The sequence below is a fragment of the Protopterus annectens genome, chromosome 10.part0 (assembly GCF_019279795.1).
Source record: "Protopterus annectens isolate FY-2018-M chromosome 10.part0, PAN1.0, whole genome shotgun sequence".
Lineage (NCBI taxonomy): Eukaryota > Metazoa > Chordata > Ceratodontiformes > Protopteridae > Protopterus > Protopterus annectens.
The window spans coordinates 1030616134-1030639384 of record NC_056744.1 but is presented as its reverse complement, the minus strand read 5'-3'; the positions used below and the strand labels follow the sequence as shown (position 1 = coordinate 1030639384).

The 23251-nt window shown below is 38.1% G+C and overlaps 1 protein-coding gene across 3 annotated transcripts in view; it reads right to left on the bottom strand.

Moving 5' to 3' along the window:
* SLC44A5 (solute carrier family 44 member 5) overlaps positions 1-23251 on the bottom strand; it is a 4403163-nt gene that overhangs the window by 49144 nt on the left and 4330768 nt on the right. For 2 of the 3 annotated variants that reach the window (XM_044085789.1, XM_044085790.1), the window contains 2 exons: positions 12244-12328; positions 7819-7968 (listed from right to left, as the gene is read on the bottom strand). In XM_044085789.1, coding sequence (XP_043941724.1) covers positions 7856-7968; positions 12244-12328 — 198 coding nt within the window. In that variant the 3' untranslated portion in view covers positions 7819-7855. The remainder of the gene's footprint in view (positions 1-7818; positions 7969-12243; positions 12329-23251) is intronic. The other variant, XM_044085788.1, reaches the window with a different exon arrangement.

The window sequence follows — 23251 nt, the reverse complement described above, 5'->3', positions numbered from 1 at the left end:
ATGATAATTTTTGTAAGCCATAACTTAAAGGAGAAGATGGCACTAATACCGCAATCAACCTGTGCTGCACTTGCTGCAGCTGTAAAAGTGGGAGGGCTCTCACAGCGTTGCTGGTGGCACAAAACCCGGACTTTACGAGTCCAGTTTTGATGATATTTGTTAACCGGACAATTTGTTTAAAAACCGGACAGTCCGGTCAAAAACCAGACAGCTGGCAACCCTATTTAAACCCGTGAATCACAGTGGTTCGAGTGCTCATATGAGCGACTCGAAACCACGAAACTGAAAATGTCGACAGTTCGTAATGTTCAAAACAACAGCAAATCAAAAAGCAGATTCACTGTTTTTCAAACATTAATGTCGAAGAAAAAAAAAACAAAGTGTAAAGAAGGGGGACAAGCCCCCCTGCACCCCCATGTGGACGGCAAGCCCCCCCACCCCCTACTTTATTATTCTAACTCCGAGACCGCACTACAGTGGGGAAAAGAACCATTTCCCGATCCCCACTATAGTGCAATCCGCCCCAGAATGTCGAATGTGCAATGAGCGAATCTCACTGCACATTCAAACCTTTTTACGTTCGGCGTTTGCAAACTTTGCAGACTGCCTTTCAGAAATGTTCTGTTCGCCCTTGTGCAATACACACATTTAATGGTAAACCGTATAATCACCACACTACCAAACGCTAATCTAGTCCCTGTCTTTATACTGTTATGAGACAGCAGTTGAAAGCAAACCCACTTTATTTAACAGCAATAATATCTTGGGGAAACCAGCAAGGTTTAGAGAATAATCGTTCCCTTATTGTCAGAATTGATCAGACCAGATATTGGGAACATCATACAGATTTGGGACTTATTCTCCAAGGATGATGCTTTGATATGAGCAAAAAATAACTGATTTCAATAACTAGCTTAGTTTTTGGTGTCATTTTAACCGGGTCTGATATTTGTCAGCCTGGGAGGATATGATCGCCAGACCATGACTCTGTCAGGGATTGCCTGCATCTGTCCCCTCTGCAGTTTCAGTTATAGGCAAAGACATTGTCCACCTCCATAGTGCCTTTTTTTTTTTTTTTAGTCAACACCAACCTGAAAAAAGCTACTAATATAATGAAACAAGCAAAGGAAACTATGAAGGTGTTACAGATTAATGATTGGCGCCTAAACAAGAAACTACACTCCTGCAAGCCTTTCTCACCCTGGAGGACATTGACATCCGTGTAGGGACTGAGACATGGTTTAAAACAGTGGGAACACTCTAGCTGTGCAGGACGGTAATACCTTTGACACATTTAAACCAGATACTATGCAGAAGGAGAAAAATGGTGAAGGTGTGTCAATCTACATTCAGAAGAGATACATATCAAGATTAGTAAAGCAGCAAGCTGCACCAGGGCTTCTTCATGTCCCCTGTTATATATTAGATAGTCAGCTGTAGAACTCCCTCTATGACACAGGAAAGCCACAACTCCTACTACAGGAAATACAAATATTCAGTATTAAACCCAATATTATTTTTCTAGGTGATCTCAACTACCTAACTATAAACTGGGGCATCTACACAACCACTAGTACACAAGTACAGAGATTCATGGACTTTATCAGTACAAATGCCCTGGAACAATTATTAAGAGTACTCACTACAGAGAAGAGCATCATGGATCTTACCCTTACTAATATGGGGGCATCTCGAGCCACCCCTTGCATATCTTCAACAGATGAATCAGGTCTGATCATAGTCTCCTATGAAATAAAATTGTAAACAGAAATCGCTTACACCCAAGGAAAATTTAGAAATTTCTTTAAGACAAACTACCTATTCCTAAATGATACAATGGCAAGCTTCAAATTCCCACCAAATCCAGATAACTCTACTGAGTATGCAGAAATGTACACCTCCACACTATACCAGCATGTAAGCAGCTGCATACATGCAATGGTAACTCATAAGAACTAGTTTAGGCCTAACCCCAGAAACAAATCCACTTGGTGGGACCATAATATCAACATGCTTTACAATAAAAGGAAAACAATTTTGACCGAAAGTAAGAAGAGTAATTCCCAGAATGCTAGAGCCCTTGTCATCAAAATAAGCAAACAACTCAGGAGCTTAATAAAATCCACCAAAGCCAAGTTTGAGGCAAAAATGGCTATCCAAGTCAAAGACAATCACAAGGCATTTTTTAGTTATGTTTGTAATCTCAAACACACAATGCAGGAATATACTGATTATGAAATGATGTTACCTATGCTGTGGCTGAAGATACAGCAAACCTTCTTGGCTGATAAATTTAGCTCTAACATTACCCCACTCTCTCATCTGTCTATCTCTCAAGATATACCTGAAACTGGTTCACTTCTATGTATCACACAAAACCAAGTCCTAAAAGTGCTATCAAAAGCTAAAAATACTGCATTGATGGGTCCTGACAATATCCCTGAATGTATCCTAAATAGCATGAGGCATGATTTAGTAACATCCCTAACAAATCTGTTCAATCTCAGCCTCCATGCAGGTTCTGTACCAAGTGAATGGAGAACAGCTACAGTCATTCCCTTGCATAAGGGAGGACGTTCCACAGACCCAAGCAATTACAGACCCATAAGTCTAACCATCCTCATGTGCAGAGCTATAGAAATACTTACCATGGAACTAATCAATCAGGGCATAGGGAAACTCCAAATAATGGACCTGTTTCAGTTTACATTCATCATGGGCAGGTCATGCTTACTCAACCTGGTGAATTTTTTTGAAAAGGTCACCAAAGCAATGGATGAAGTTAAAATGATACACATCACATATCTCAACCTGGCCAAAACTTTTGACACAATTCCCCACTCAGGCATAGTAGAAAAGCCTAGTAAACACTTATGAACCTATACACTTATCAAGGGCATCAGAACTCATCAGATTTGGGATGCATGGCTAGGCTTAAAAAGGCCCTTGTGGTCTTTAGCCTAGTAAACACCTATGAACCTATGAAAAGCTAAGTAAACTGGGAATAAACCCATATGTCACCCTCTGGATTGCGAGCTGGTTCACAGACAGGATGCAGGAAATCAAAATTGGGAAGTTACCCCCACAAAAATACCAGTCACCAGTGGATTCCTCCATGGTTCTGTGGTGGGACCTTTCCTATCTGGCATCTAGTTTTCTGAAGTGAAAGCCAATGCCAAAGAACTCTGACATTTACAGATTACTATAAGCTAGGAGCAGTCATTGAATTTCCAAATGACTTATCCATCCTGCAGGAAGGTTTGTCCCAAATAAATGACTGGTGGCAAAATCATGGACTGAAACTAAATGCCAAAAATGCATTATTATATCCTTTGGAAAGTCATCTACCCCAGGGAGCTGCTGCACCGACAGTACGCCCTTAAGAGTTGACTCAGTTGTTTGGGATTTGTGAACTTATGTAGACACTGGCCTAACTTTTGACCAACATGTGTCCATTGCTGTAAGAAAGTCCTTCTAAATTACACAGCTTATAAAAAAGGGACTGTGTCTAGGTCTAGGGATGCCATTGTTTCCCTTTACTCCCCCCTCATTACACCAACCAGTGACTGAATATAATGCCTCCTTTGGCATGTATCTGTCCAGACACATGAAACAATTGAAATGCCCACAGAGATACCTTACTAAAAAGATACAAGGCCTAAACAACATCTCCTACATGGACAGACTCAAAGTCCAGTGAGTAAACTCAGTATCCTGTAGACTGCTAAGGGGTGCCTGTGTGACATACAGGGCATCCTCTGACCCAATGCTGATGTATTTACTGCATGTCAGCAAGTCAAATGGCATCAGAAATACTTGGTCTAGGGATCTAAACCTCTTCTGCAACATCAAAAGAATGGTTTGGCAGGACAGGTATATCTTGCAAAGGATACTGCTGCTCTGGAACAGACTCTCCATCCACATAAATCCACATAAAACAAAGCACATCCCTGACCTTATTCAAGCATCACCTGGATCAATGGATAAAAAACAGAAAATGTACCCTAGGACAGCCCTCTGTACTACTAATGGATACAGGCATCTACTAAATGCTTTATCCCATGCATGGGTCCTCTCAATGTATCTGTGGCATGATCCCAGTTATTGTCATTAGGGGTAGTATATAATTATTGACCATGGGATGGGTAAAGTCAATCTCTAACCAAATGGGATAGGTTAATTTATGTACAAAAAGAGAAACTGGCTAGGCTTAAAATGGCCCACAAGGGCAGTTAGCCTAGTACTTACCTATGAACCCATTAAATTATAATGGAGCTTATTGCACAGAATCCTACTCATATCTTATTCACTGATAAAAAGACTGCTGATTAGGCACCTCATCTTTTCTCCCCACAACAGCAGCGGTTTTACATAGACAGCAGTGATGTTACAGGGCAAAACCAGAGCCTGCAGAGCTATTGGAGATAGAATTTTTTTTTTTTGCAAGAGGGTAAAGTTGGACTGAAAGCACACTTTGATACTTACCAGTTAAAGCTTTCCTACAAGAACTTAACTTTCTTCTTCAGAACACTGTCTTCCTCTTCAAATCAACTAAATCCACATTTCAGTGCTGTCAACAGGTTGTGCAGCTTGACGTAACCAGAAACTACAACTTTTCTGCATTAGAATATAAAACTGCAGCTTTCATTTTTCTTTGCAGAGAACCAGCATTAGTGCAAACAGTCTCTCTGTAATTCACAAATTCAATTAGAAAATGAACATTAGATTAGCACATACATGACTCATGACCAATAAAGGACCCCCAGTGACTGGTTGTAGAGAAGAGATCATGGCTGGTTCATTCTTGGCTCTATATTTTAGCATAGTTATAAACCTAAGAAGGACACAGGGAATATTGGGAAGAAGATGACATGGAATACCTGAAAGAAGGAAACAGGGAATACTGGGAAGAAGGAGGCAGGGAATACTGGCGGTGAAGCACATTCACTGGAGGTCTCCTACTCTGCTAATGGATCAGGTACCTTATAAACAAGGAATGCAGTGAATTCAAATACTATTACTACAGGGATTAGATCATAAGCAAAGTCTGTTACCATGCTGATGGAGACTGGATATTTTAACTAAAGGCCACCGTACACAGGGTCAAGTGTGTATGTTTGAGGAAGATGAAGCACAATGCACTATGGTGCATTGACTTCATTCATTTCTGAGCCCAGCTTTGTAACAGTACCTCAATCTGCATCTTTTCTAGGCTTGCAATGGGTATTAAGGTAAAGAGATATGGAAACCTGAAACATTAACTTCAACAACAGATAGGATTCATGTAACTCCCACAGTCTGCTCCGTTCTGCACCTTCTCTCTAAGATGAAGATCCTACAAAACCAATAATGCAATTTTTGCTAACTGACAAAACATAGAGACTTGTGATCAGGTGTGATCCTAAACAAGTTGCTATGTATTTCAGATATGGATGTTAAGAAATTTACTTCAAGAGCGAAATAAACTGAAGATAGAGAGGTGAATCTTGACATCCATGATGAGAATACATAACAACTGAGTTATGACTGGAGACCTTATCATAATTCATTGTGATGCATGAAGCTTTATCTACTCCATGCACTAGCATTTACAAAAGTGTTGGAACCTGAAGTGTTATACAGACTTAAAAATGATAAAACAGCACTGCCACACAGACAGCAGGCCAATGTGAAGTGCCCCTCTGAGGAATAAAATGCTATAAAAGCTAAGACACTTAGTTTTGTAATGTTTTTACTTTTAAACAAGAAGCATGACAGATTGAAGCTTTTAAAGATCTTTTAGAATCACTCCACCATCCTTTGTTGGCCACCTTTGGCTGCTGAAACTAGAGCTTAACAGGCTGCTGTTATGCTCTTGCCTAACAGTACTCAGAGGTGCTGTCTAACAAGTCTGTTTTTACCCCACCTTTGGAGTGTGATCATAGTGCTTCATGCTAGGTAATGTTTTTATAACAAATGCATATATTTTTATATGTTGTAGGCCCTACTGCTATGTGCAATCCAAGTCACCATTAGTTTTTACCGCATCAAACTAAAACAATCTTGTACAGTTTGGACTATAAGTAGTATTAGCAATTTGTTATGTAGCTCCAAAATGCCTACTCCTTTGTACCCCTCCAGGAAATATACAGCATATCTATGAATGGCCAGGACCCCTTTTTTAATTATTATGTACTAAATCAAAAAAGCACTAATCACAAAAGAATATATCCACTAATGTCAATTAGCAAATGAAAATATATATCAAAGACTGGATATGAACAATAATTGCAGCAAGCAAGTGAAAACAGATACCAAAATGTGATACAATCAATAATGTCAAGTGACAAAGGAAAACAAATACTGAAAATGGAATATAGCTACTAATGTCGGGTGACAAAAAATAATTAGCATGTTGAAAAGTACTCTCAAAAGTATCCATAAATAGCCATGAAAGTTTGTACTGGTAAAATATGTTTAGTTATATCTATAATAACCTGAAAGGGAAATAAAGTAGATTCATAAGCATTCATCTTTCCTCTCTTCAATCTTCAGAAGTATAAGGTTTTACTTGGTACTTTAGTCCTGTCTGTAACAGTACCTATTTTATTTTTATAGCTCTTGTACAGTACTATACATTTATGAAGTAAATGGAAACACACTGTCTTAGACATTTTGTATGCAATATTCTTTAAGATTTGGTGTATTATACCTAAGTGGTATAAAAAATTAACAATGCATACAGTGAATTTCTAACCAGTGAGAAACCTTTAGAAAGTATATTGTTTAGCAGAAAACCCATAATTAGTTTGTGATGCCAACGTAAGGCATTATAATTTCTCAATTGCTTTTTTGTAAATAAGCTAATGTGAGTCCACATTTATTACAGTATTATATATATATATATATATATATATATATATATATATATATATATATACACACACACACAAACATAGATTATGTCCTATATTCAAACTGTGTAAATGAAACACATCCTCATTTCAGCAACAGTTATGATTAGCACTGAAGAATTTTTCAAAACAATTCACTTAAACAAGTTTTCATATCTAATGCCAGTACTTGCCAGTTTATAATATAGTTAGTATGGAACTGCCTCTTTAATAACGTTTGCAGATAGTCTTCATACTGAGGACAGGCATTAAACAATGCTATCACAGTAATAATGCCTGTGTTTGTGTACATGTATGTATGCATGTGTTTGTTACTGAAGGAGAGACATTGTTTCACAAATGAAAAGGGACTAATTTTATAAACATACATATTGCCACCTAGTGATAAAAGTAGTACCCCAGATTAACAATTGAATTAATAAATATGGTTCCATCTGTGTTAGAGCAACATGCACACATACATTAGCACCAGAGTGTTCTAATACTTTAATATATTTTCAGTATACAACTGGTTGACAAAGAACTTTTATGGCTATTGTTTTACAATTGAAACACCTCAGACAGGAAGTAGTATAAATAAATTTCGGCTTCCTGCAGGTTTATAAAAAATTCAAAAGTGTTGTGATTTAAAAATGTCAAACTATATATTATAAAACATACAAAATTGTATTTTCATCAAACTGTAAACTGGTGTTAATATGTTCTTATCTTTATACTGCCACTAAACTGCAACACTCTACATCTGCTTGAGAAGACTATCCTGATTTGAAAAACAGTTTAGTCATTTAAATGGCAATATTCTGCAGTCCTTCACTTTGCTTCTACCACAGTACCTGAGCTTGATGACCAAGTGAAACTGTAGTAACAAGATAGATTTTGGACACAGGATATTTAGTGACTTGCAAAATAGGTGTAAAAATGCAACCTTGCAAATGACAAGCGTTTAGAGGAATTGCATTCTTTTATCCAGTTGCTTTCTTGGGAGTCAATTCCTTCTTCCCCAGAACTCTATGCAGACTAGGTGACATAAAATAAGGTTTTGCTGGAGAGCCATCATTCCTCTCAAGGTCTTCACCTAGATACACACCATCATCATGAAATCAAAGCATCAACAGGCAGTGCAGTCAGAGAAAAGGTGGAAGGAAAAAGAAAAAAGAATATAGTAAGAAAAGACAAGAAACGTAGTTATTAGAGTCTCAAGCCAATTACAAAGGAAGATCAAAAATGCTTGCTTTTAAATTAGTATGTAAGTTCACACTCTCTACCACTATTCGAATGGTTAGCAAGAAAATGTGAAATACATTAACTAGTTTTATAGACAGAAATATCAACACAAGTTTTAAGAAAAGCATAAACAGCAGAAAAAAATGCACATTAAACCATTCATGCTGTAAAGCATGATATATAAAAAGCAGCTGCTTTCAGTGAGGAAATTGAGCCATTATTTTTAAAAGTAATTCAAGACTTAGTTAGGAAAGGTAGGGAGAAGAACACTGTATTACCACTGAGTAAATTTCTTCTTTTTTACTGAAGGCTTGATGAATCATGGCTTGTATGATATCTTAATTGGAGAACTTATGTACAACAATGAGAACTGACTTTATTGTACTGGGAGATTCATAAAATAAGACAGCATGTTGTCAATCTTTTTTCTTACTTTGACTTATCATCCAAGTAAGACAATTATTGCGGTAGTGTTGTCGCCTCACAGTAAGACGCTGTCCGGTTCGATTCTCAGCTAGAGCGTCTTCTGTGTGGAGACATGTGTGAATGGGCGTACCTTCGGGTTGTGCGTCAGGCCTGGCAAGCCGGTGCATAAAAATCAACTGCCAATCATTAGCGGACCGGAGTTCCGCTGTGGCGACCCCTAACCGGGAAAGGCCGAAAGACACAAACAAAACTCTACTGTAGTTAAGAATGTGGCTAGGATCCACAAAGTGTCCTGGAAGATGTACTGGAAGTCTACACTTCAAGGATCAAACCTACTGATGATAGTTTTGTGTAGCAGAGGGTAGATCTATAAAACTAATGCCCAGGTGGTATGTTAGAACCTCTGCTATGCTTATGAGAATGGTCATTGTTTGCATTAAATGCATTAGAAACTGGCACTGTCCATCTCAGAACAGCTTCTCTTTCCTAGTCTATCCCTTGTTATATAAGAAAACACTTCAAGAAAGACTCAGCCAAACCAGAATCTTCACTGTGCAATACCTTAAACCTTCTCTAGTGAAGACCCACAGGATATATGCAAATAACCCCTTAAGGACATACTTTTGAATGCCCATGACTTACGTTTTAAAACTTTATGGGTACATTCAGGCCAATAAAGCTTAACTCTGCTAGCTGTAGCCATGCCATGTTTCAGATTTTTTGTGTCCTTGCCAATGCGGCATAAGTGGATTGTTTGGCTATACAGAGACACTGCTATGTCCTTAAGTTATCATCTGTTACATAAGAAAGTGCTATTTTCTGACCTTCCCTGAATGATTTGTGAATAAGCTACTTATGTTGTTCATGTGTATGTTGCCTGGGTACAGAGGTGCTGTGTAGCAGGTATGTATACGTATATAACCCAGGTGATTCTGCCAGCACACTACCACAGACAAAACAGAGCCAGGAATAAGTGACCTACTGCTACACATGTTGTTTAGAAGTATATCTCTGCATTCCTTACATCCTCTCCTTACAGTTCTATTTTATGTCAACAGTGTGTTTCAAAGGCCAGCTGCATAACACAAGTTACTGTGAAGTAAGACTGCATCTTGCACCATGCCTTCCACTGCTTTTCTGAACAACTTGGGGCACTCTTTCATATTTGCAGAGTAAGAATTTGCGTACATGACACACTGATGATCCATGCACACCTAAACTCTGGGTTGGAAACTTGCCAGATTGTGACTTACAACAGACTTAACATACTGTAAGATTGTCATTAATCCCTGTATTTGTCATCGGCTTATCATTTCAGCAAATTATGTGCAAACACAAACAGATTAAACTATTGTCTCTGTGGCAAAATCTTACATGACCTGAAAAAGAGCACAGAACTGGCAGTATAATAGTATTATAACAAATTATTGTATATGATGATAAATTAGATCTACTGAATACATTAGTGAAAATTAACAAACATTTTGAACAGAATGTATGGTTACATGTAGTAAAGTGCCTTTCTATTACTGAAATGATAATATGAGAGAAATACAGAGAGAGAATCAGACACAAAATTTTATATTTGTGTGTGTGTGTGTGTGTGTGTGTGTGTGTGTGTGTGTGTGTGTGTGTGTGTGTGTGTGTGTGTGTGTGTGTGTTTGTGTACACATATATTGGTATAAGTGTGTGTCGGTGTATGCCAGACGACTAAAACTACAAAACAATACATCCAATATAAATATCCCACATTCTCACTGCTCATATAAAACCATTTTAAGTGCAACATGTAACAGGAGCAAGAAGAAATCTTTAAATTTGTATAACACTCTTTTCACATTTTTTTTCAACTTTTAAATATCCATTGGTAATAAGTATTCCCAGCTAATATATTGTATTTATTTCTGTTAATATGCTAAAATGTGTATCACATCAGTAACATACTGGTGTTCCTAAAAGAATACTTTTCCAGCTGACAGATTGATTTCAAGTTTATCGGTTAATGGGATGGATGGGTCAGTCCACAATGTATTCTTTTTGGCCATGACCTAAGCTAAGAGCAACTATGCACAGATAAATATATTCATAATGAGCATAATATGGTTGTACATCAATAACTATATTGATTCTTGAACAAGTGGTATAAAACTTCATATCACAAACAATTTTAAAAACACTGCACTAGTCCAAGTCAGGTAAACTTTATCAATTCTAGCAAGTGGTTTATGTCACTGCAAGATCATAGCTGCTGTACCATTCTAACTGGCATCTACCTGCAAAGCAACTAGTTTATTCAAGTTATAATAACTTAATGTTATGTTAGGGTTTGCATGCATTACTGAGGTGGGTAGGGTGGACTTTACTCTCCTGTTCCACCTTACTAATGAGTGTTAACTCTAACCATAATCCTACCTTACCTCTAACACTAACCATATACCTTCCCTTTAAAGAAAACTTTCTTTAACACTCCACTATGCAAGACACCTCCGACACTCACCACTATCACCTACACATACACAGAAAACACTTAAACTATCCCCTTAGCTAGTGCTTACCCTAACTATAAAACACACATACACTCAAACACTAAGACTATCCCCTCACCTAACCGCTAATTTAAGCCTAACATACACAGACACACACACACACACACACACACACACACACACACACACACACACACACACACACACACACACACATACTTGCATACAAACTCCCACAACTCTGCAAAAAAAAGCAAACTCTCCTTTGTCAACCATACCAAGAGCCACTGAAGCAGAAGTTCTCACAAAATGCAAGTCACACAAATACTACTATAGTGCACTTTGCTGAACAAATGCTAGTACCAAGGGCTCCGTCATGTAAGCCTTGCGTGTAACTATTTTAGAGGAGCAATATTTTGCCTAATACAATAGCACCATCTCCCAACTTCAAACATATAAATTAAGTCAAAAGGATGCAAATAAGCCTGCAAAGAAAATAACTATAAAAATAGAGGTGTGTATTTGTTAAATTGCTGGTTAACTAATCAGAGGCTTCTAATGCAGTAAGTTTAGAATATGTGTTTCATTGCTAATTTTCTGCTGAAAATTATTATCACAGGAAAGGGCATTTACAATTGGGGAGGCAGCAGTGGCACAAATGTTTGTAGAAACTGACAACATCTGGCTACACCTGGGGTGAGTATGGAGCAAATATCCAGAGGCTGATATACACTTCCAAAATTCCTGTCTACACCATTGCACAAGCATGCTTCTGTTAATATTCCTTGTACTAATATCCATTAATGGTTCTCACATTTAAAATGTAATCCTGCATTTAGTTTTAATTATGCTTCGGGTATATATTGGAGGCATATACCATCTAGCCTCCATCCATGTTATCTATTATTCTATCATGGCTAATTCAGAAGCAGACTACTGAATTCTCCCAGAGTACTTCATAGATTATATATATATATATATATATATATATACAGCTTACACATGCTGGTAGGATAGATTCCTCTACTTCATCCCTTTTGGGTTGGGAGAATACATGAAAAGTGGCAGCCTTTCCCTTCTGGGAAAAAAGTTACTTTTGTTATAAAACTTGGTTACTATAATGTAGCCTTAACTCAAATACACAACAATCTGCAAATATGTCAACACCAGTTGGCTTGTACTGGTTCATAAAATGAAGAGAAATGCATACTTACAGAAACAAAGGAAAAGTGTATCAACACACATTGCATAGACACTGAAGAAACCATGAGCAATCAGGTAAGCCCCAAATATGACAGTCTGAAAAAAGAAATAGAATCACTTTCATTATTATTTTGTTGTAAAATTTCTTCTTAAAGCAGTTTACGATACAATAAAATATACTGCAGTGCAAGAGTACAGCAGAGTAAAATTAGAAACTCACATTCCATGCCCTAATAATCACTTACTTTGTAATGCGTTACACATGCCACAACACATTTCTGGTTAGTTTGACTTTATTATATACAAAATGGTAAAAACAATAATTACATGGTTTCTTTCAAATAGATATAATTTTAACTCGGTTGTTACTATACGTTTAATACTCTCTCCTTCCCTGGAAGCATGACTTAAATGCATGCCTAAATGCGTGATATAGGTGGATACACTAGACAATCTCAACGTACTGAAATGTCGAAATTCAGTACGTCGAGACCGAATAGTAGAAAGTGCAGTTAATCAAAACTACACTATGCCGAATCCGCAAATGTCGAATCCATCACTATCATAGTGTCGCGTTCGTGATGTGTGGTGCGGTTTGTGGATTTATCTGGGGTTTCAGGTAATTGTTGTATGTTTGAGGATAATGGTTAGGGATTTTAGTGTATGTGCGGTAGTGTTTTTTGTGTGTTTAGTGCGACCTCGGAGTTAGAATATATAAGTAGGAGGGTGTGGGGGGGTGCAGGTAGGTTAAGTGTGTTTGTGTGTGTTGTTATGTTTGTTTAGTTAGGTAGGTGTATGTGTGTGTGTGATTATATCCTGGTGTGTGTGTGTGTGTGTGTGTGTGTGTGTGTGTGTGTGTGTGTGTGTGTGTGTGTGTGTGTGTGTGTGTGTGAATGGTCGTGATTGTAGTATTCTTGATTGACGGTTTTTGTGTATGGGGTTTTTCGACTATTCAGTCTTGAAATGCTGAAATTCGACATTTCAGTATTTTGAGATTGTATAGTGAATCCATATAGGTATATATCAGTCAAACTAATATGACTAGTTACAACGTTAAGACACAGAATAGGATGCTAATATGTGCATCCTTTTCTGTGTGTTTTAACATTCATTTCTAAAATCTATATAATTTTCCATAGCATGATGCTATCTAGATCCCCACACACCCATATACCGTATGTTTGCTTGGAATAAAAATGGTGCTCAGGCAATATTGTTAAAGCAGCATTCCACTAAAATCCATGAACTGTATCCATTTTATTCTACTTTCCCAGTCTCTACCATTTGTTTATATGCACACACCTCTAGTATCTTGCACATCCTAGCTGGAAGAAACTCTGAGAATCAAAAGTGCCGTCATACAATTATGATTTGAAAATGCCCTTTGAGAATCAACAATCCCCAGTGGGTGCTCAGCATTCCAGAGGAGGGTATTAATGAACAAAAAGTGCCTAGTAAAAAGCAGAACACGTAAGTGCCACAACATTTGAATGCCTAGACCAAAATCTTCTTCAGACCTCTATTTCCTTTCTCTTTGCTCACTATGGCTATTAAAAAGGTGTGTTTAGTGACAGAGAAGGAAACAAAAGAACCTGAGCAACAACTGTAGCAGCAGCAGTGGTTACAAGAGTCTGCCATTTCCTTTCCCCTCACTCACCAAGACTCTTCTAAAACCATGGTCAATGAGCGAGGAAAATAAATAAACTCATCTAATGCAAATAGCAGTTATAAAGATATAAGTGTGTGTGTGTGTGTGTGTGTGTGTGTGTGTGTGTGTGTGTGTGTGTGTGTGTGTGTGTGTGTGTGTGTGTGTGTGTGTGTGTAGACATTATTAATTACTTGTGTAACTTATATTTTGGGTGTTGAATACTTCTTTCAAGAACACATATCTTGCACTAACTTTGAACATTACATGGAGGAACTGTGTTTCATCAAAAATATAAAATATGTATATACTAATAATAAAACAAACCTAAAGCAATTTAATAGAGATCTCATTTTCTATGAGCAAATATGGCTTCTGTGATGGGTGTTACAAGGAAATATTAGACCTTCCAGAGATGATAAGATACTCTGTCAGACCTAATGATCTCTGGGTGGTCCGTTATTTCCCTATAATGCCTTCCCTTGTTGACATTATTACCTGTATAGTACTCTGCTGTAGACTATTTTCATACCAGCCCCATCTGCATTTTAAGTTAATACAGGCATGGTTTTTTTTCAACAGCAACAAAATGAGTTAAAACTGCTCTAAAGACATCGCATATTGGTTCTATGACTATACTCTTCATGGAGATAACCTCTAAAACTCTACTGCAATCAATTGGATTTGTTCATTTATTGTATATACTAATTTTAAACTCACACTCTTTTTGTACAGTCAACATATATCACCTTTTCTTGCTGAAGTATCTACTGTCATATTCACTATGGTAAGAGCTTGTCCTTCTAGTTTTCACTTACTGCTCAGTTAATGTGTTACACTGAATGTTTTCTGCTTTATTCAGTAGTGTAGCTAATGATGGGTGAAGAGGCAACTGCCCTGAGTGTTAGAGGGGATGGTTAGCCATCCAAGCATGATCCTTATTGCTTTTTAGAGCATTACAGCATTTGCTGTCAATCCTGAGCAATGCAGCTCTCCCTCTGTGATCTAAACTGTAGCAAGCAGTTTGCTACAGTATAAAACACAAAAAAGATTTCTCTCTATCCTTTTTAAGACTAAAATCTGAGCACTGCAGTGCTCCATGCATGGTAAAACCTCTAGCAACTGTTTTCTAAATTTGAAGCAAACAGTTCCAACAGTTTAAAAGGAAAAAAAAATGTTTCCTTCATTTTTTCCCTCATGAAGCAAAATCTGAGGAAGGAGGATTGAGGGCAGAGTACAGAAATGGAACCTGATTGGCTCTTGCATTTCAGGAGCTCCAGGTACCTAATTGTGAATTTTTTTTTTATTTGACCCTTATTTGAGGATTGTCAAGGGTCAAACACAGAAACAGGACCTGATTGGCTGATTGTCCCAGCATTTCAGGAGCACTAACCACCCGACTGTGGACCTTTCCAGTTACCTGGCTACAAAGGGCAGGGGGGCCTTTAATTTTCCTACTCTTCAAATGGGCGGCACAGTGGAGCCGCAGTTAACATTGTCATCTCACAGCAAGAGGTTCTCCAGTTTGATTCTTGGTTGAGATGCCTTCTGTGCGGAGTCTGCATGTCCTCCCTGGGTTCATGTGGGTTTCCTCCTGATGCTCTGGTTTCCTTCCACATTCCAAAGACATGAGTCTGGAGACTTTCTCTCCAGGCCACTGCTGAAAATGGGCTCTGTCCCAGTCAGACTTTCCCAGTGCTCTGGTTTCCTCCCACATTCCAAACATATAGTCTGGAGCATTTCTACCCAGGCCTCTGCTGAATATTGGCTCTGTCCTTGTCAGATATTCACAGTAAACAAATGTTAAATAAATAAAAGAGCTGGGGAGGTGGGGCAGCAGTACAGCCATCATTCTCAGGCAACACAGAAGCCAGCTATATCTCTGGTTTTATTGTGCCTCCTGGCAGGGGTGTAGCCGGAGATTTACATTTTGTACTCAAACCTAATGCTGCTCCCACTACCCACTTGTCATTTTAAAAATGTACTCAGCCCTCAACATGCTACCTCCAGATACATGGGAAGATGCACATTATTTTCAACTGTTACAATTTATTTCCATGAAAAGCTAGTTTTAGAGGTGTATTCCTTTTGCACAAGAGACTGCGATGATGGTGCTGCGCTAGCATTGTCGCCTCATACCAAGACGTTGTCCCGTTTGATTCTCAACTAGAGCGTCTTCTGTGTGGAGGCATACGTGAATGGGGCATGCCTTCGTTGAAGGTTGTGAGTCAGGGCTAGCAACCCGGTATGTAAAAATCCACTACCAATCATTAGCGGACCGGAGTTCCGCTGTGGCGACCCCTAACCGGGAAAAGCCGAAAGACACAATTTATTCCTTTTGCACAAGAATTCTTTGTGTGCCATTATACTGTGAATATTCATTTACACAATTCTATACATTCTGTGCTTTTTGAGTGTTGGCATTTGCAAGAGATGCTCAGAAAAAAATGGACTCATTTCAGTACACTGAGTATGCCTAGCTACACCCTTGTCTCCTGGCACAGGTTTATGCTGAAAAGGATCCTTGAAATATCATCCCCTGTTAGAAAACAAACAAATGTCAGTAAAGAGCAGCTTGCCTGACCTAATTTGTAGAGTTCATTAATTGTCTGACAATTGACAGGGCCCACATGATGCTATGGCCATAGCTTCTGTATGTGAACTGTACCACACCTCTCCTGCAATGTCTTAATGGCAAATTCTAAGCATTTCTGGCTAAAGTAACATAATAACAACAGAACAACAAATGCTGATTATCCTGAATCATAAATGTAAAAATGCTGTCATCTACATAATTGTTAATGCCTTGAGATCAGTAAATATTATCTGAAATGGTTATGTTTATGTTTTATGCTGAATGACAAACACAGTTTTGTTAAAGAAATCAAAGAGTTCTTAGTTTCTTGGACACTGTACACATACAGAAAGTAACATTTTGTAATACATGTAGTATGTGGGTTATGCTCTGAAATCAAGAAAATAACTTTATGATGCTTGTACACAAGAAGCTACCTAAACTTGTAGTATATCGATCACGGTGATTACGCACCAAAATGAGGAAAAAAGAAAAACTTAATAAAGACCTTTTTGAACTCCCTAGTGTGAGCCCTGATCTTACCAGTGCTTAGAGTTGCTTAACAAAATCTTGTTAAGCACCCCTACACATCATTCATTTCAGGTATCATGCTAAGACCTAACAGCACAGTATGGCAAAGAACAGTGGCAAAAGATAAAAGAGCTTTAAAATCTGTGATAGATTCCCCCTGAAATTGTGGCACAACAAAGTGTTTAACAGCTTTTAAAGCCTTTCATTTTTCACAGAGACATTTTGTATTTGCCTGCTGTCTATTTGGCAGTGCTAAGTGTTTTAATGTTTTCAAAGGCTTTTAAAGCTGGTAAAACACATCATACTTCTATACTTTTTGCTTTTCTGCAACTGGTAGAACATGGAACAGATACATCTCCATGCCCTACAAAAAACTATGATTGGCTGTCACTGATCATAACCCTTATAAGGAGCTGTCAACATGGATGCCAATATTCAACTCTCACTATTCACTCTTGAGAGGATACAAATGAGGCTGACAAAGCCCTATAGTTGGTAACACCACAGAAGTATGCTGGAAACTTAGAGACTGCTTTGAAAGCTGTAACATAGATTTTTGTTGCTACACAAACAAAAAGGAGTGTCACAACAATGTGTCAGACAACTTTTAAAGCTGTTGGCTGATAAGCCGTGCACATTACTGCTTCCTACCAATTATGAGACAGTGTGAACACATTTTGTGCTCCTACATATTACCTTGACTACATTGGGGCAGATAAAACTGCCCATACATTAAAGGTATAAGTTCATCACCAGTTATATCTACATGTTAGCATGTTCTGAAATAGGAATAAAGATAAATTTGCTCTCAAACATCACTATCACCACTGCTACACCTCTGGGCAGTGAAGTGGTGCAGTGGATAATGTGCCACACAGCAAGAGGTTCTCTGGTTTGATTCTTGCCTGGGGTGCCTTCTGTGCGGAGTCTGCATGTCCTCCCTACATTCATATGGGCTTCCTTCAGGTACTCCAGTTTCCTCACACTTTCCAAAAACATATCTGGAGCATTTCTCCCCGGGCCTCCACTGAAGATAGGCTCTGTTCTAGTTGGACTTTCCCAGTCAACAAATGTTAAATAAATAAAATATTAAAAGAAACATGAAAATAATATTTCATAACTATATTTATAATCAAGACTGAACAACTTCATAATTACATAAAAGCATAATGTTTTAGAAGAAGTTGTGGTTATGTTGATGCCGTGCATTTTTTTTTTTGAAAATTGGGTGTTGTCCTGACTTATTGGCAATAACAGACAAATTTTACATAATTTAATTTTTCATTAGCAACTATGCACATAATGTACCTGTACCTGGTACACGCTAAATATCAGTCTTACGTTTTGATCATGCTATGCCTCAATACAGGATGCATGGCAATTTTCTGAAACTTGCTTAATTTCTGAGCTTAGGCAGTGCTACAGGAGGGCACATGCCCTGAATGGAAAATACTTTGCCGTGATTAGTGCCCTGATGGTAGGTGTAGGCAGCAACAGCAGCAACAGCTTACATGAATTATGCACTAGAAGTAGCTCAGACCTATATGTGAGGCTACATATTCAACTGCATTAGGTCCTCAAACTTTCAAACAGTAGCCGAGGAACAAATAATGAGACTATAACTATCCCATTTGTAACCTCCATGAATTACCCATTCCTCTTACCTCTGTTTCTGTTGTCACCCAATGAAAACTTACACAGAAAAAGTATGACAGCAGGTGAAAATGTTTATAGAGTAAGTGAAAGTAATAGTAGTAGTAGGAGAAGTAGTGCTAAAAGTAGTAATATATGTAGCAGTAGTAGTAGTAATAGGCCTAGTAATAGTAGCAGCAGTAGCAATAGTAGTAGGAGAAATAGTAATATGACTAGTAGTAGTTGGTGTAGTAGTAGTAATAGTAATAGGACTAATAGTAGTAGTAGCAGTAGTTGTAGAAATAGTAACAGGACTAGTAGTAGTACCAGTAGTTGTAGAAATAGTAATAGGACTAATAGTAGTAGGTGCAGTAGTAGTAATAGTAATAGGACTAGTAGTTGTAGTATTAGTAATAGTAGTAGCAGTAGTAGTAGTAGTGATAGCTGTAGTAGCAGTAGTAGTGGTAGTAGTAGCTGAAGTAGTAGTAATAGTAATAATTGTAGTAGCAGTAGCAATAGTATTGCTGGAAGGTGAGCTACAGTCCTTATAGTAAACCTTTCAGAATTTTCTAACACTTGTTTTAAAGCTGGAGCTATACAACCTTCACATTATCTGGAAAGGATATGGCCTTATCACATTATGTAGAGCAAAGCATAGTTTTAATAGTCTCTTTTTAGACCATTCTAGGAATGAGGGAGAAGGCATACTAGATGACCTTGTGGCGGGAGTTGGGATTAAGCAAGCTTTAATTTCATCTTGTTTTGCCAGTACTTCAAATAAAGTTTTCCATGCCTTTATACTTACAAAATTAATTGTAGCTTTTAAAAATTATAGCCCTGTTAACTTAAAATGATAAATAATCAAATATTCCCTTTTCAGGCTGTAAGTACTAAATATGCACATAATTCATTGACATACGTGCAGTCATATGCAAATGCACTGAGTAGTTAAATCTCACAGATGTGCACTAGTTTCAAATTATCAGGATGTAGAGCATTCAATGGAGACTGGGTAAACTCCCAATATCCGTATACCTGTTCCCAGGTGTAACTTGACAGTACTGTCTATAGGACTTGCTCAGTCTCACAGTATGAAGCTGCAGAGTGAAGTAATCAAATGCTCGGCTGCACTGCACAACAAAGTAATGCCAATTGGGGTTTAACCTACTACATTTCTGGTATCAGCATCTTCCTGTTTTTGTATGATATTAGGATAAGGTGGCTAGAAATACAGTTTTTATGATATTTTTATATCTGAATGGTGTCTGGATCTGTAAGAAAATGCTCACTAATGTCTAATGTAAGTAGGACACACATTATAATCTGGGCTGCTTTTAAACTATTTGATGCACTAGAATATTTGTAGTTTAGGGTAAATGCCAAAAATGTGGGATGGGACTAGATTGTCATGAAATACTATCAGTTTTCTTCTTACATGCAAAACATCCATGAGATAAGTACCTGTCTTGAAGTTTCAAGACACTGAAAATGTCATTTACTCTAAACGATTTATTGTTTTATTATTATAGTCTGACTCCTTCCACACTTTTTCCTGGCAAAGCACTGGCTACAACCTGTCTTAGTCAGTTGTTATTCGAAGATACAGGTAAAATTCATACTTAGTACACTAGATTTGGTGATACTGACATTGCTTGAGTGCAATTTAAATAGAAATGTTAAAAATGGTAGAGTTTTATATTCTGTTATTAATATTCTCTTATTTGCCAGTGCCACGGTCTAAAGCTCAATGCTAAGAAATTCATAACAGCATTCTTTAGGAAGACGGCTACCCTGGATACTACCACACTGACAATGCACCCCTAAGAACAGATGCAAAGGTCTATGATTTGGGAGCACATGTAGAGAGTAGCCTGACCTTTGACCATCGTGCATCTATGGTAGTAAGGAAATCAGTCTATGTTGCACAACTTACAAGCAAGGGTATGGCATCTAGGTCCAAGGATGTTATTGTTCTGCTGTAGTCGTCCCTCATCAGACCAGTCATTAAGTACAATGCCCCCTTTAGTATGTACTTGACCCTGCATATGCAACAAATGAAGCATCCACAGAAGTTCCTTACAAAAGGAATTTAAGGCCTAAACAACATGCCCTGAATGGACCAATATTAAAACAATGACTACATGTACAACAGGAATCACGTCTTTTTTGTCAACTGCTGGTCTCAGGTATGAAGTTAATATATACCCTCTGACTTTCTTATTGGATCCCTTGAATCCACAGTTTGCTGTGCATCAGGGTTGAGGATAAGACTCAAATGCACTCCTGCCAATAACCTGGTTACTCCCTCTTAATTTTCTCAAGACTGATACTGTGTTTCTACAGGAAACCAAGAGAAAGGTTTTAAAACCTCAGAAACTGAAACAGTAGTTGATAGGGAAGGGGGTTCTTCTGTGCAGACTTCTAAGAAAGATAAACCTATTTTAATGAGGAGACATCTTAGATGGCAGACGGATAGGCAGTATGCACACTTATCTGACTTGTAGGTTGCTGTACGTTTTTAACATTGCAAGAAACAGTCATTTTAGTAATACTATATGTTCATGACTTTGATTCTGAGCAATATACCAGACATAGTCTAGTCCTGAGATCTATGTCAGGGAGTAATAAGGTTATCGGTCTTTCTTCAATACAAAATTAAGTATATTTATATAAAATTTAATAATAGCAATAATAATAATACATTAGAACAACATGTCAGACTTTTCATAGTGGGAATCTTATGATCTGGTGGATATCAGTAATAAAGGTGGTGGATATCAGTTATAAAGGAGGCTATTCGATTTTGTTGAGTGATGGAAGGAACAGTTTAAGAAAGTCATAAATCCAGCAATTGTGCCTTCTTCTGGGTGACACTGTCAGAAGCACATGGTGGATCTGGTTCTATTTGAGTACCCGAGATCACTGTGGCAATTAAACTGTTTCTCTGTAGTAAAGGCACATGAGAAACAGCCAAAAATGCTTTAGCTGCTAGACAGTGTTAGGAATTCATACCTAATATCCTAACATGCATTTTCAATTTTGCATGCAAAGCTGACAAAGTACCTCTGGACTAGCATTGGTAGTGGGTACTATTTTCAAAAAGGGGACAAGAACATATTTTTCATTTTTAAAGGGATTATACCCTTCAGCCACCCTGGAAAGCATATTCTACAGTGCTAGAAAATCAACTTTATCCAATGGTTAAGACCATGATTGAGAAAGAGAAATGTGAAGTCTCCCCTGTCTGTGAAACAATATATCAATCTCTCCTTGCATGGATATTGGAGGGGTCATAGGATCATAGGCTCATAGGAGATTACTAGGCTATCAACCTAGAGGTCATTTTAAGCCTAGCCATTTCAACCCAATGCAATACCGTAGCGGTACTAGTCAATACCCAAGACTGCATTTACTGATGACTGCCTATGTCCAGGAGTGTTGTGGGTGCTATCCCCAGTAAGAATTTATGGTGCCCTATCCACTCATCCAGGTTCCTCTTGAACAATGTCATAGAGGCGCTCTGTTTCACAAGAATTGGTAGCCTGTTCCAAAGATGCAGCAGTTGCTGGGAGGTAAATCTGTCCCTCCAGCATGTCCTATTTAAGTCGTAGACCACATTTAAGTCCCTGGAATGGGTAGCCTTAGACCCATTTAATTTATGGATATGCAATAAGTTCATATGGTTTTGGTCTTTGGTTGCTCTGTAGTAATAAGTTTCCCCTAAGAAATCTATATGATACAAAGTATAGTGACAAGGATTTTAGTCAGTCTGTGTAAGGCACATGCTGGAGACCCTTGATCTTTTTTGTTAGAAACCTCGGAGGTCTCACTAATTGCTGTAGGTACTTAGTACAGTACATACCGAATGGGGCGTTACATTCAATTATGGGCCAGATAAGTGATGAGTATAGAGGGGTTATAACTTCTTTTGCTCTTGAGGTGATACCTTTACTAATCAAGTGAACTACATGGAAAGCTTTCCTTACAATGGCAGACACATGGCAGTCGAAGTTAAGGTAGCGGTCAACCTGTGATCCAAGGTCCCTTATCACTTCATGGGTACTTACGGTATTGTTAATTATTTGATAGTGTGAAGGGACATTGTTTGTACTGAAGGGAATGATGATGCATTTCTTTGGATTCAGTTTGAGACCGTCACTAACATACCAGTCGTTGGTCTGTGTGAGACTCTCCTGGAGTATACTGACATCATTTGGGGATTCAATAATTGCACCTAGTTTTCAGTTATCTGCAAACTTGATCAGCCACAACCCCTTTAGTTTGGACCTGAACTTCTGAGAAGTATATACCAAGCAGTAGGGGGCCCAGCACTGACTTCTGTGACACCCTGCTGGTAACAGGTCTGCTGGTTGATGAGGAGTCACCCACTTTGATAGTATGTGCCTGGTTTGTGAGCCAGCTGGCAACCCATCTTACAACAAAGGGGTTTACATTCAGTTTGCTAAGTTTATTAGTAATGTCTGAATGTGGGATTGTGTTGAAAGCTTTTGCCAAGTCAAGGTATGCTATGTGCACAGATTTTCCCTCATCAATGGCTTTGATCACACTTTCAAAGAAATCCACCAGATTTAACAGGCAAGATCTGCCCTTCACAAAGCCAAACTGGGTAGGATTC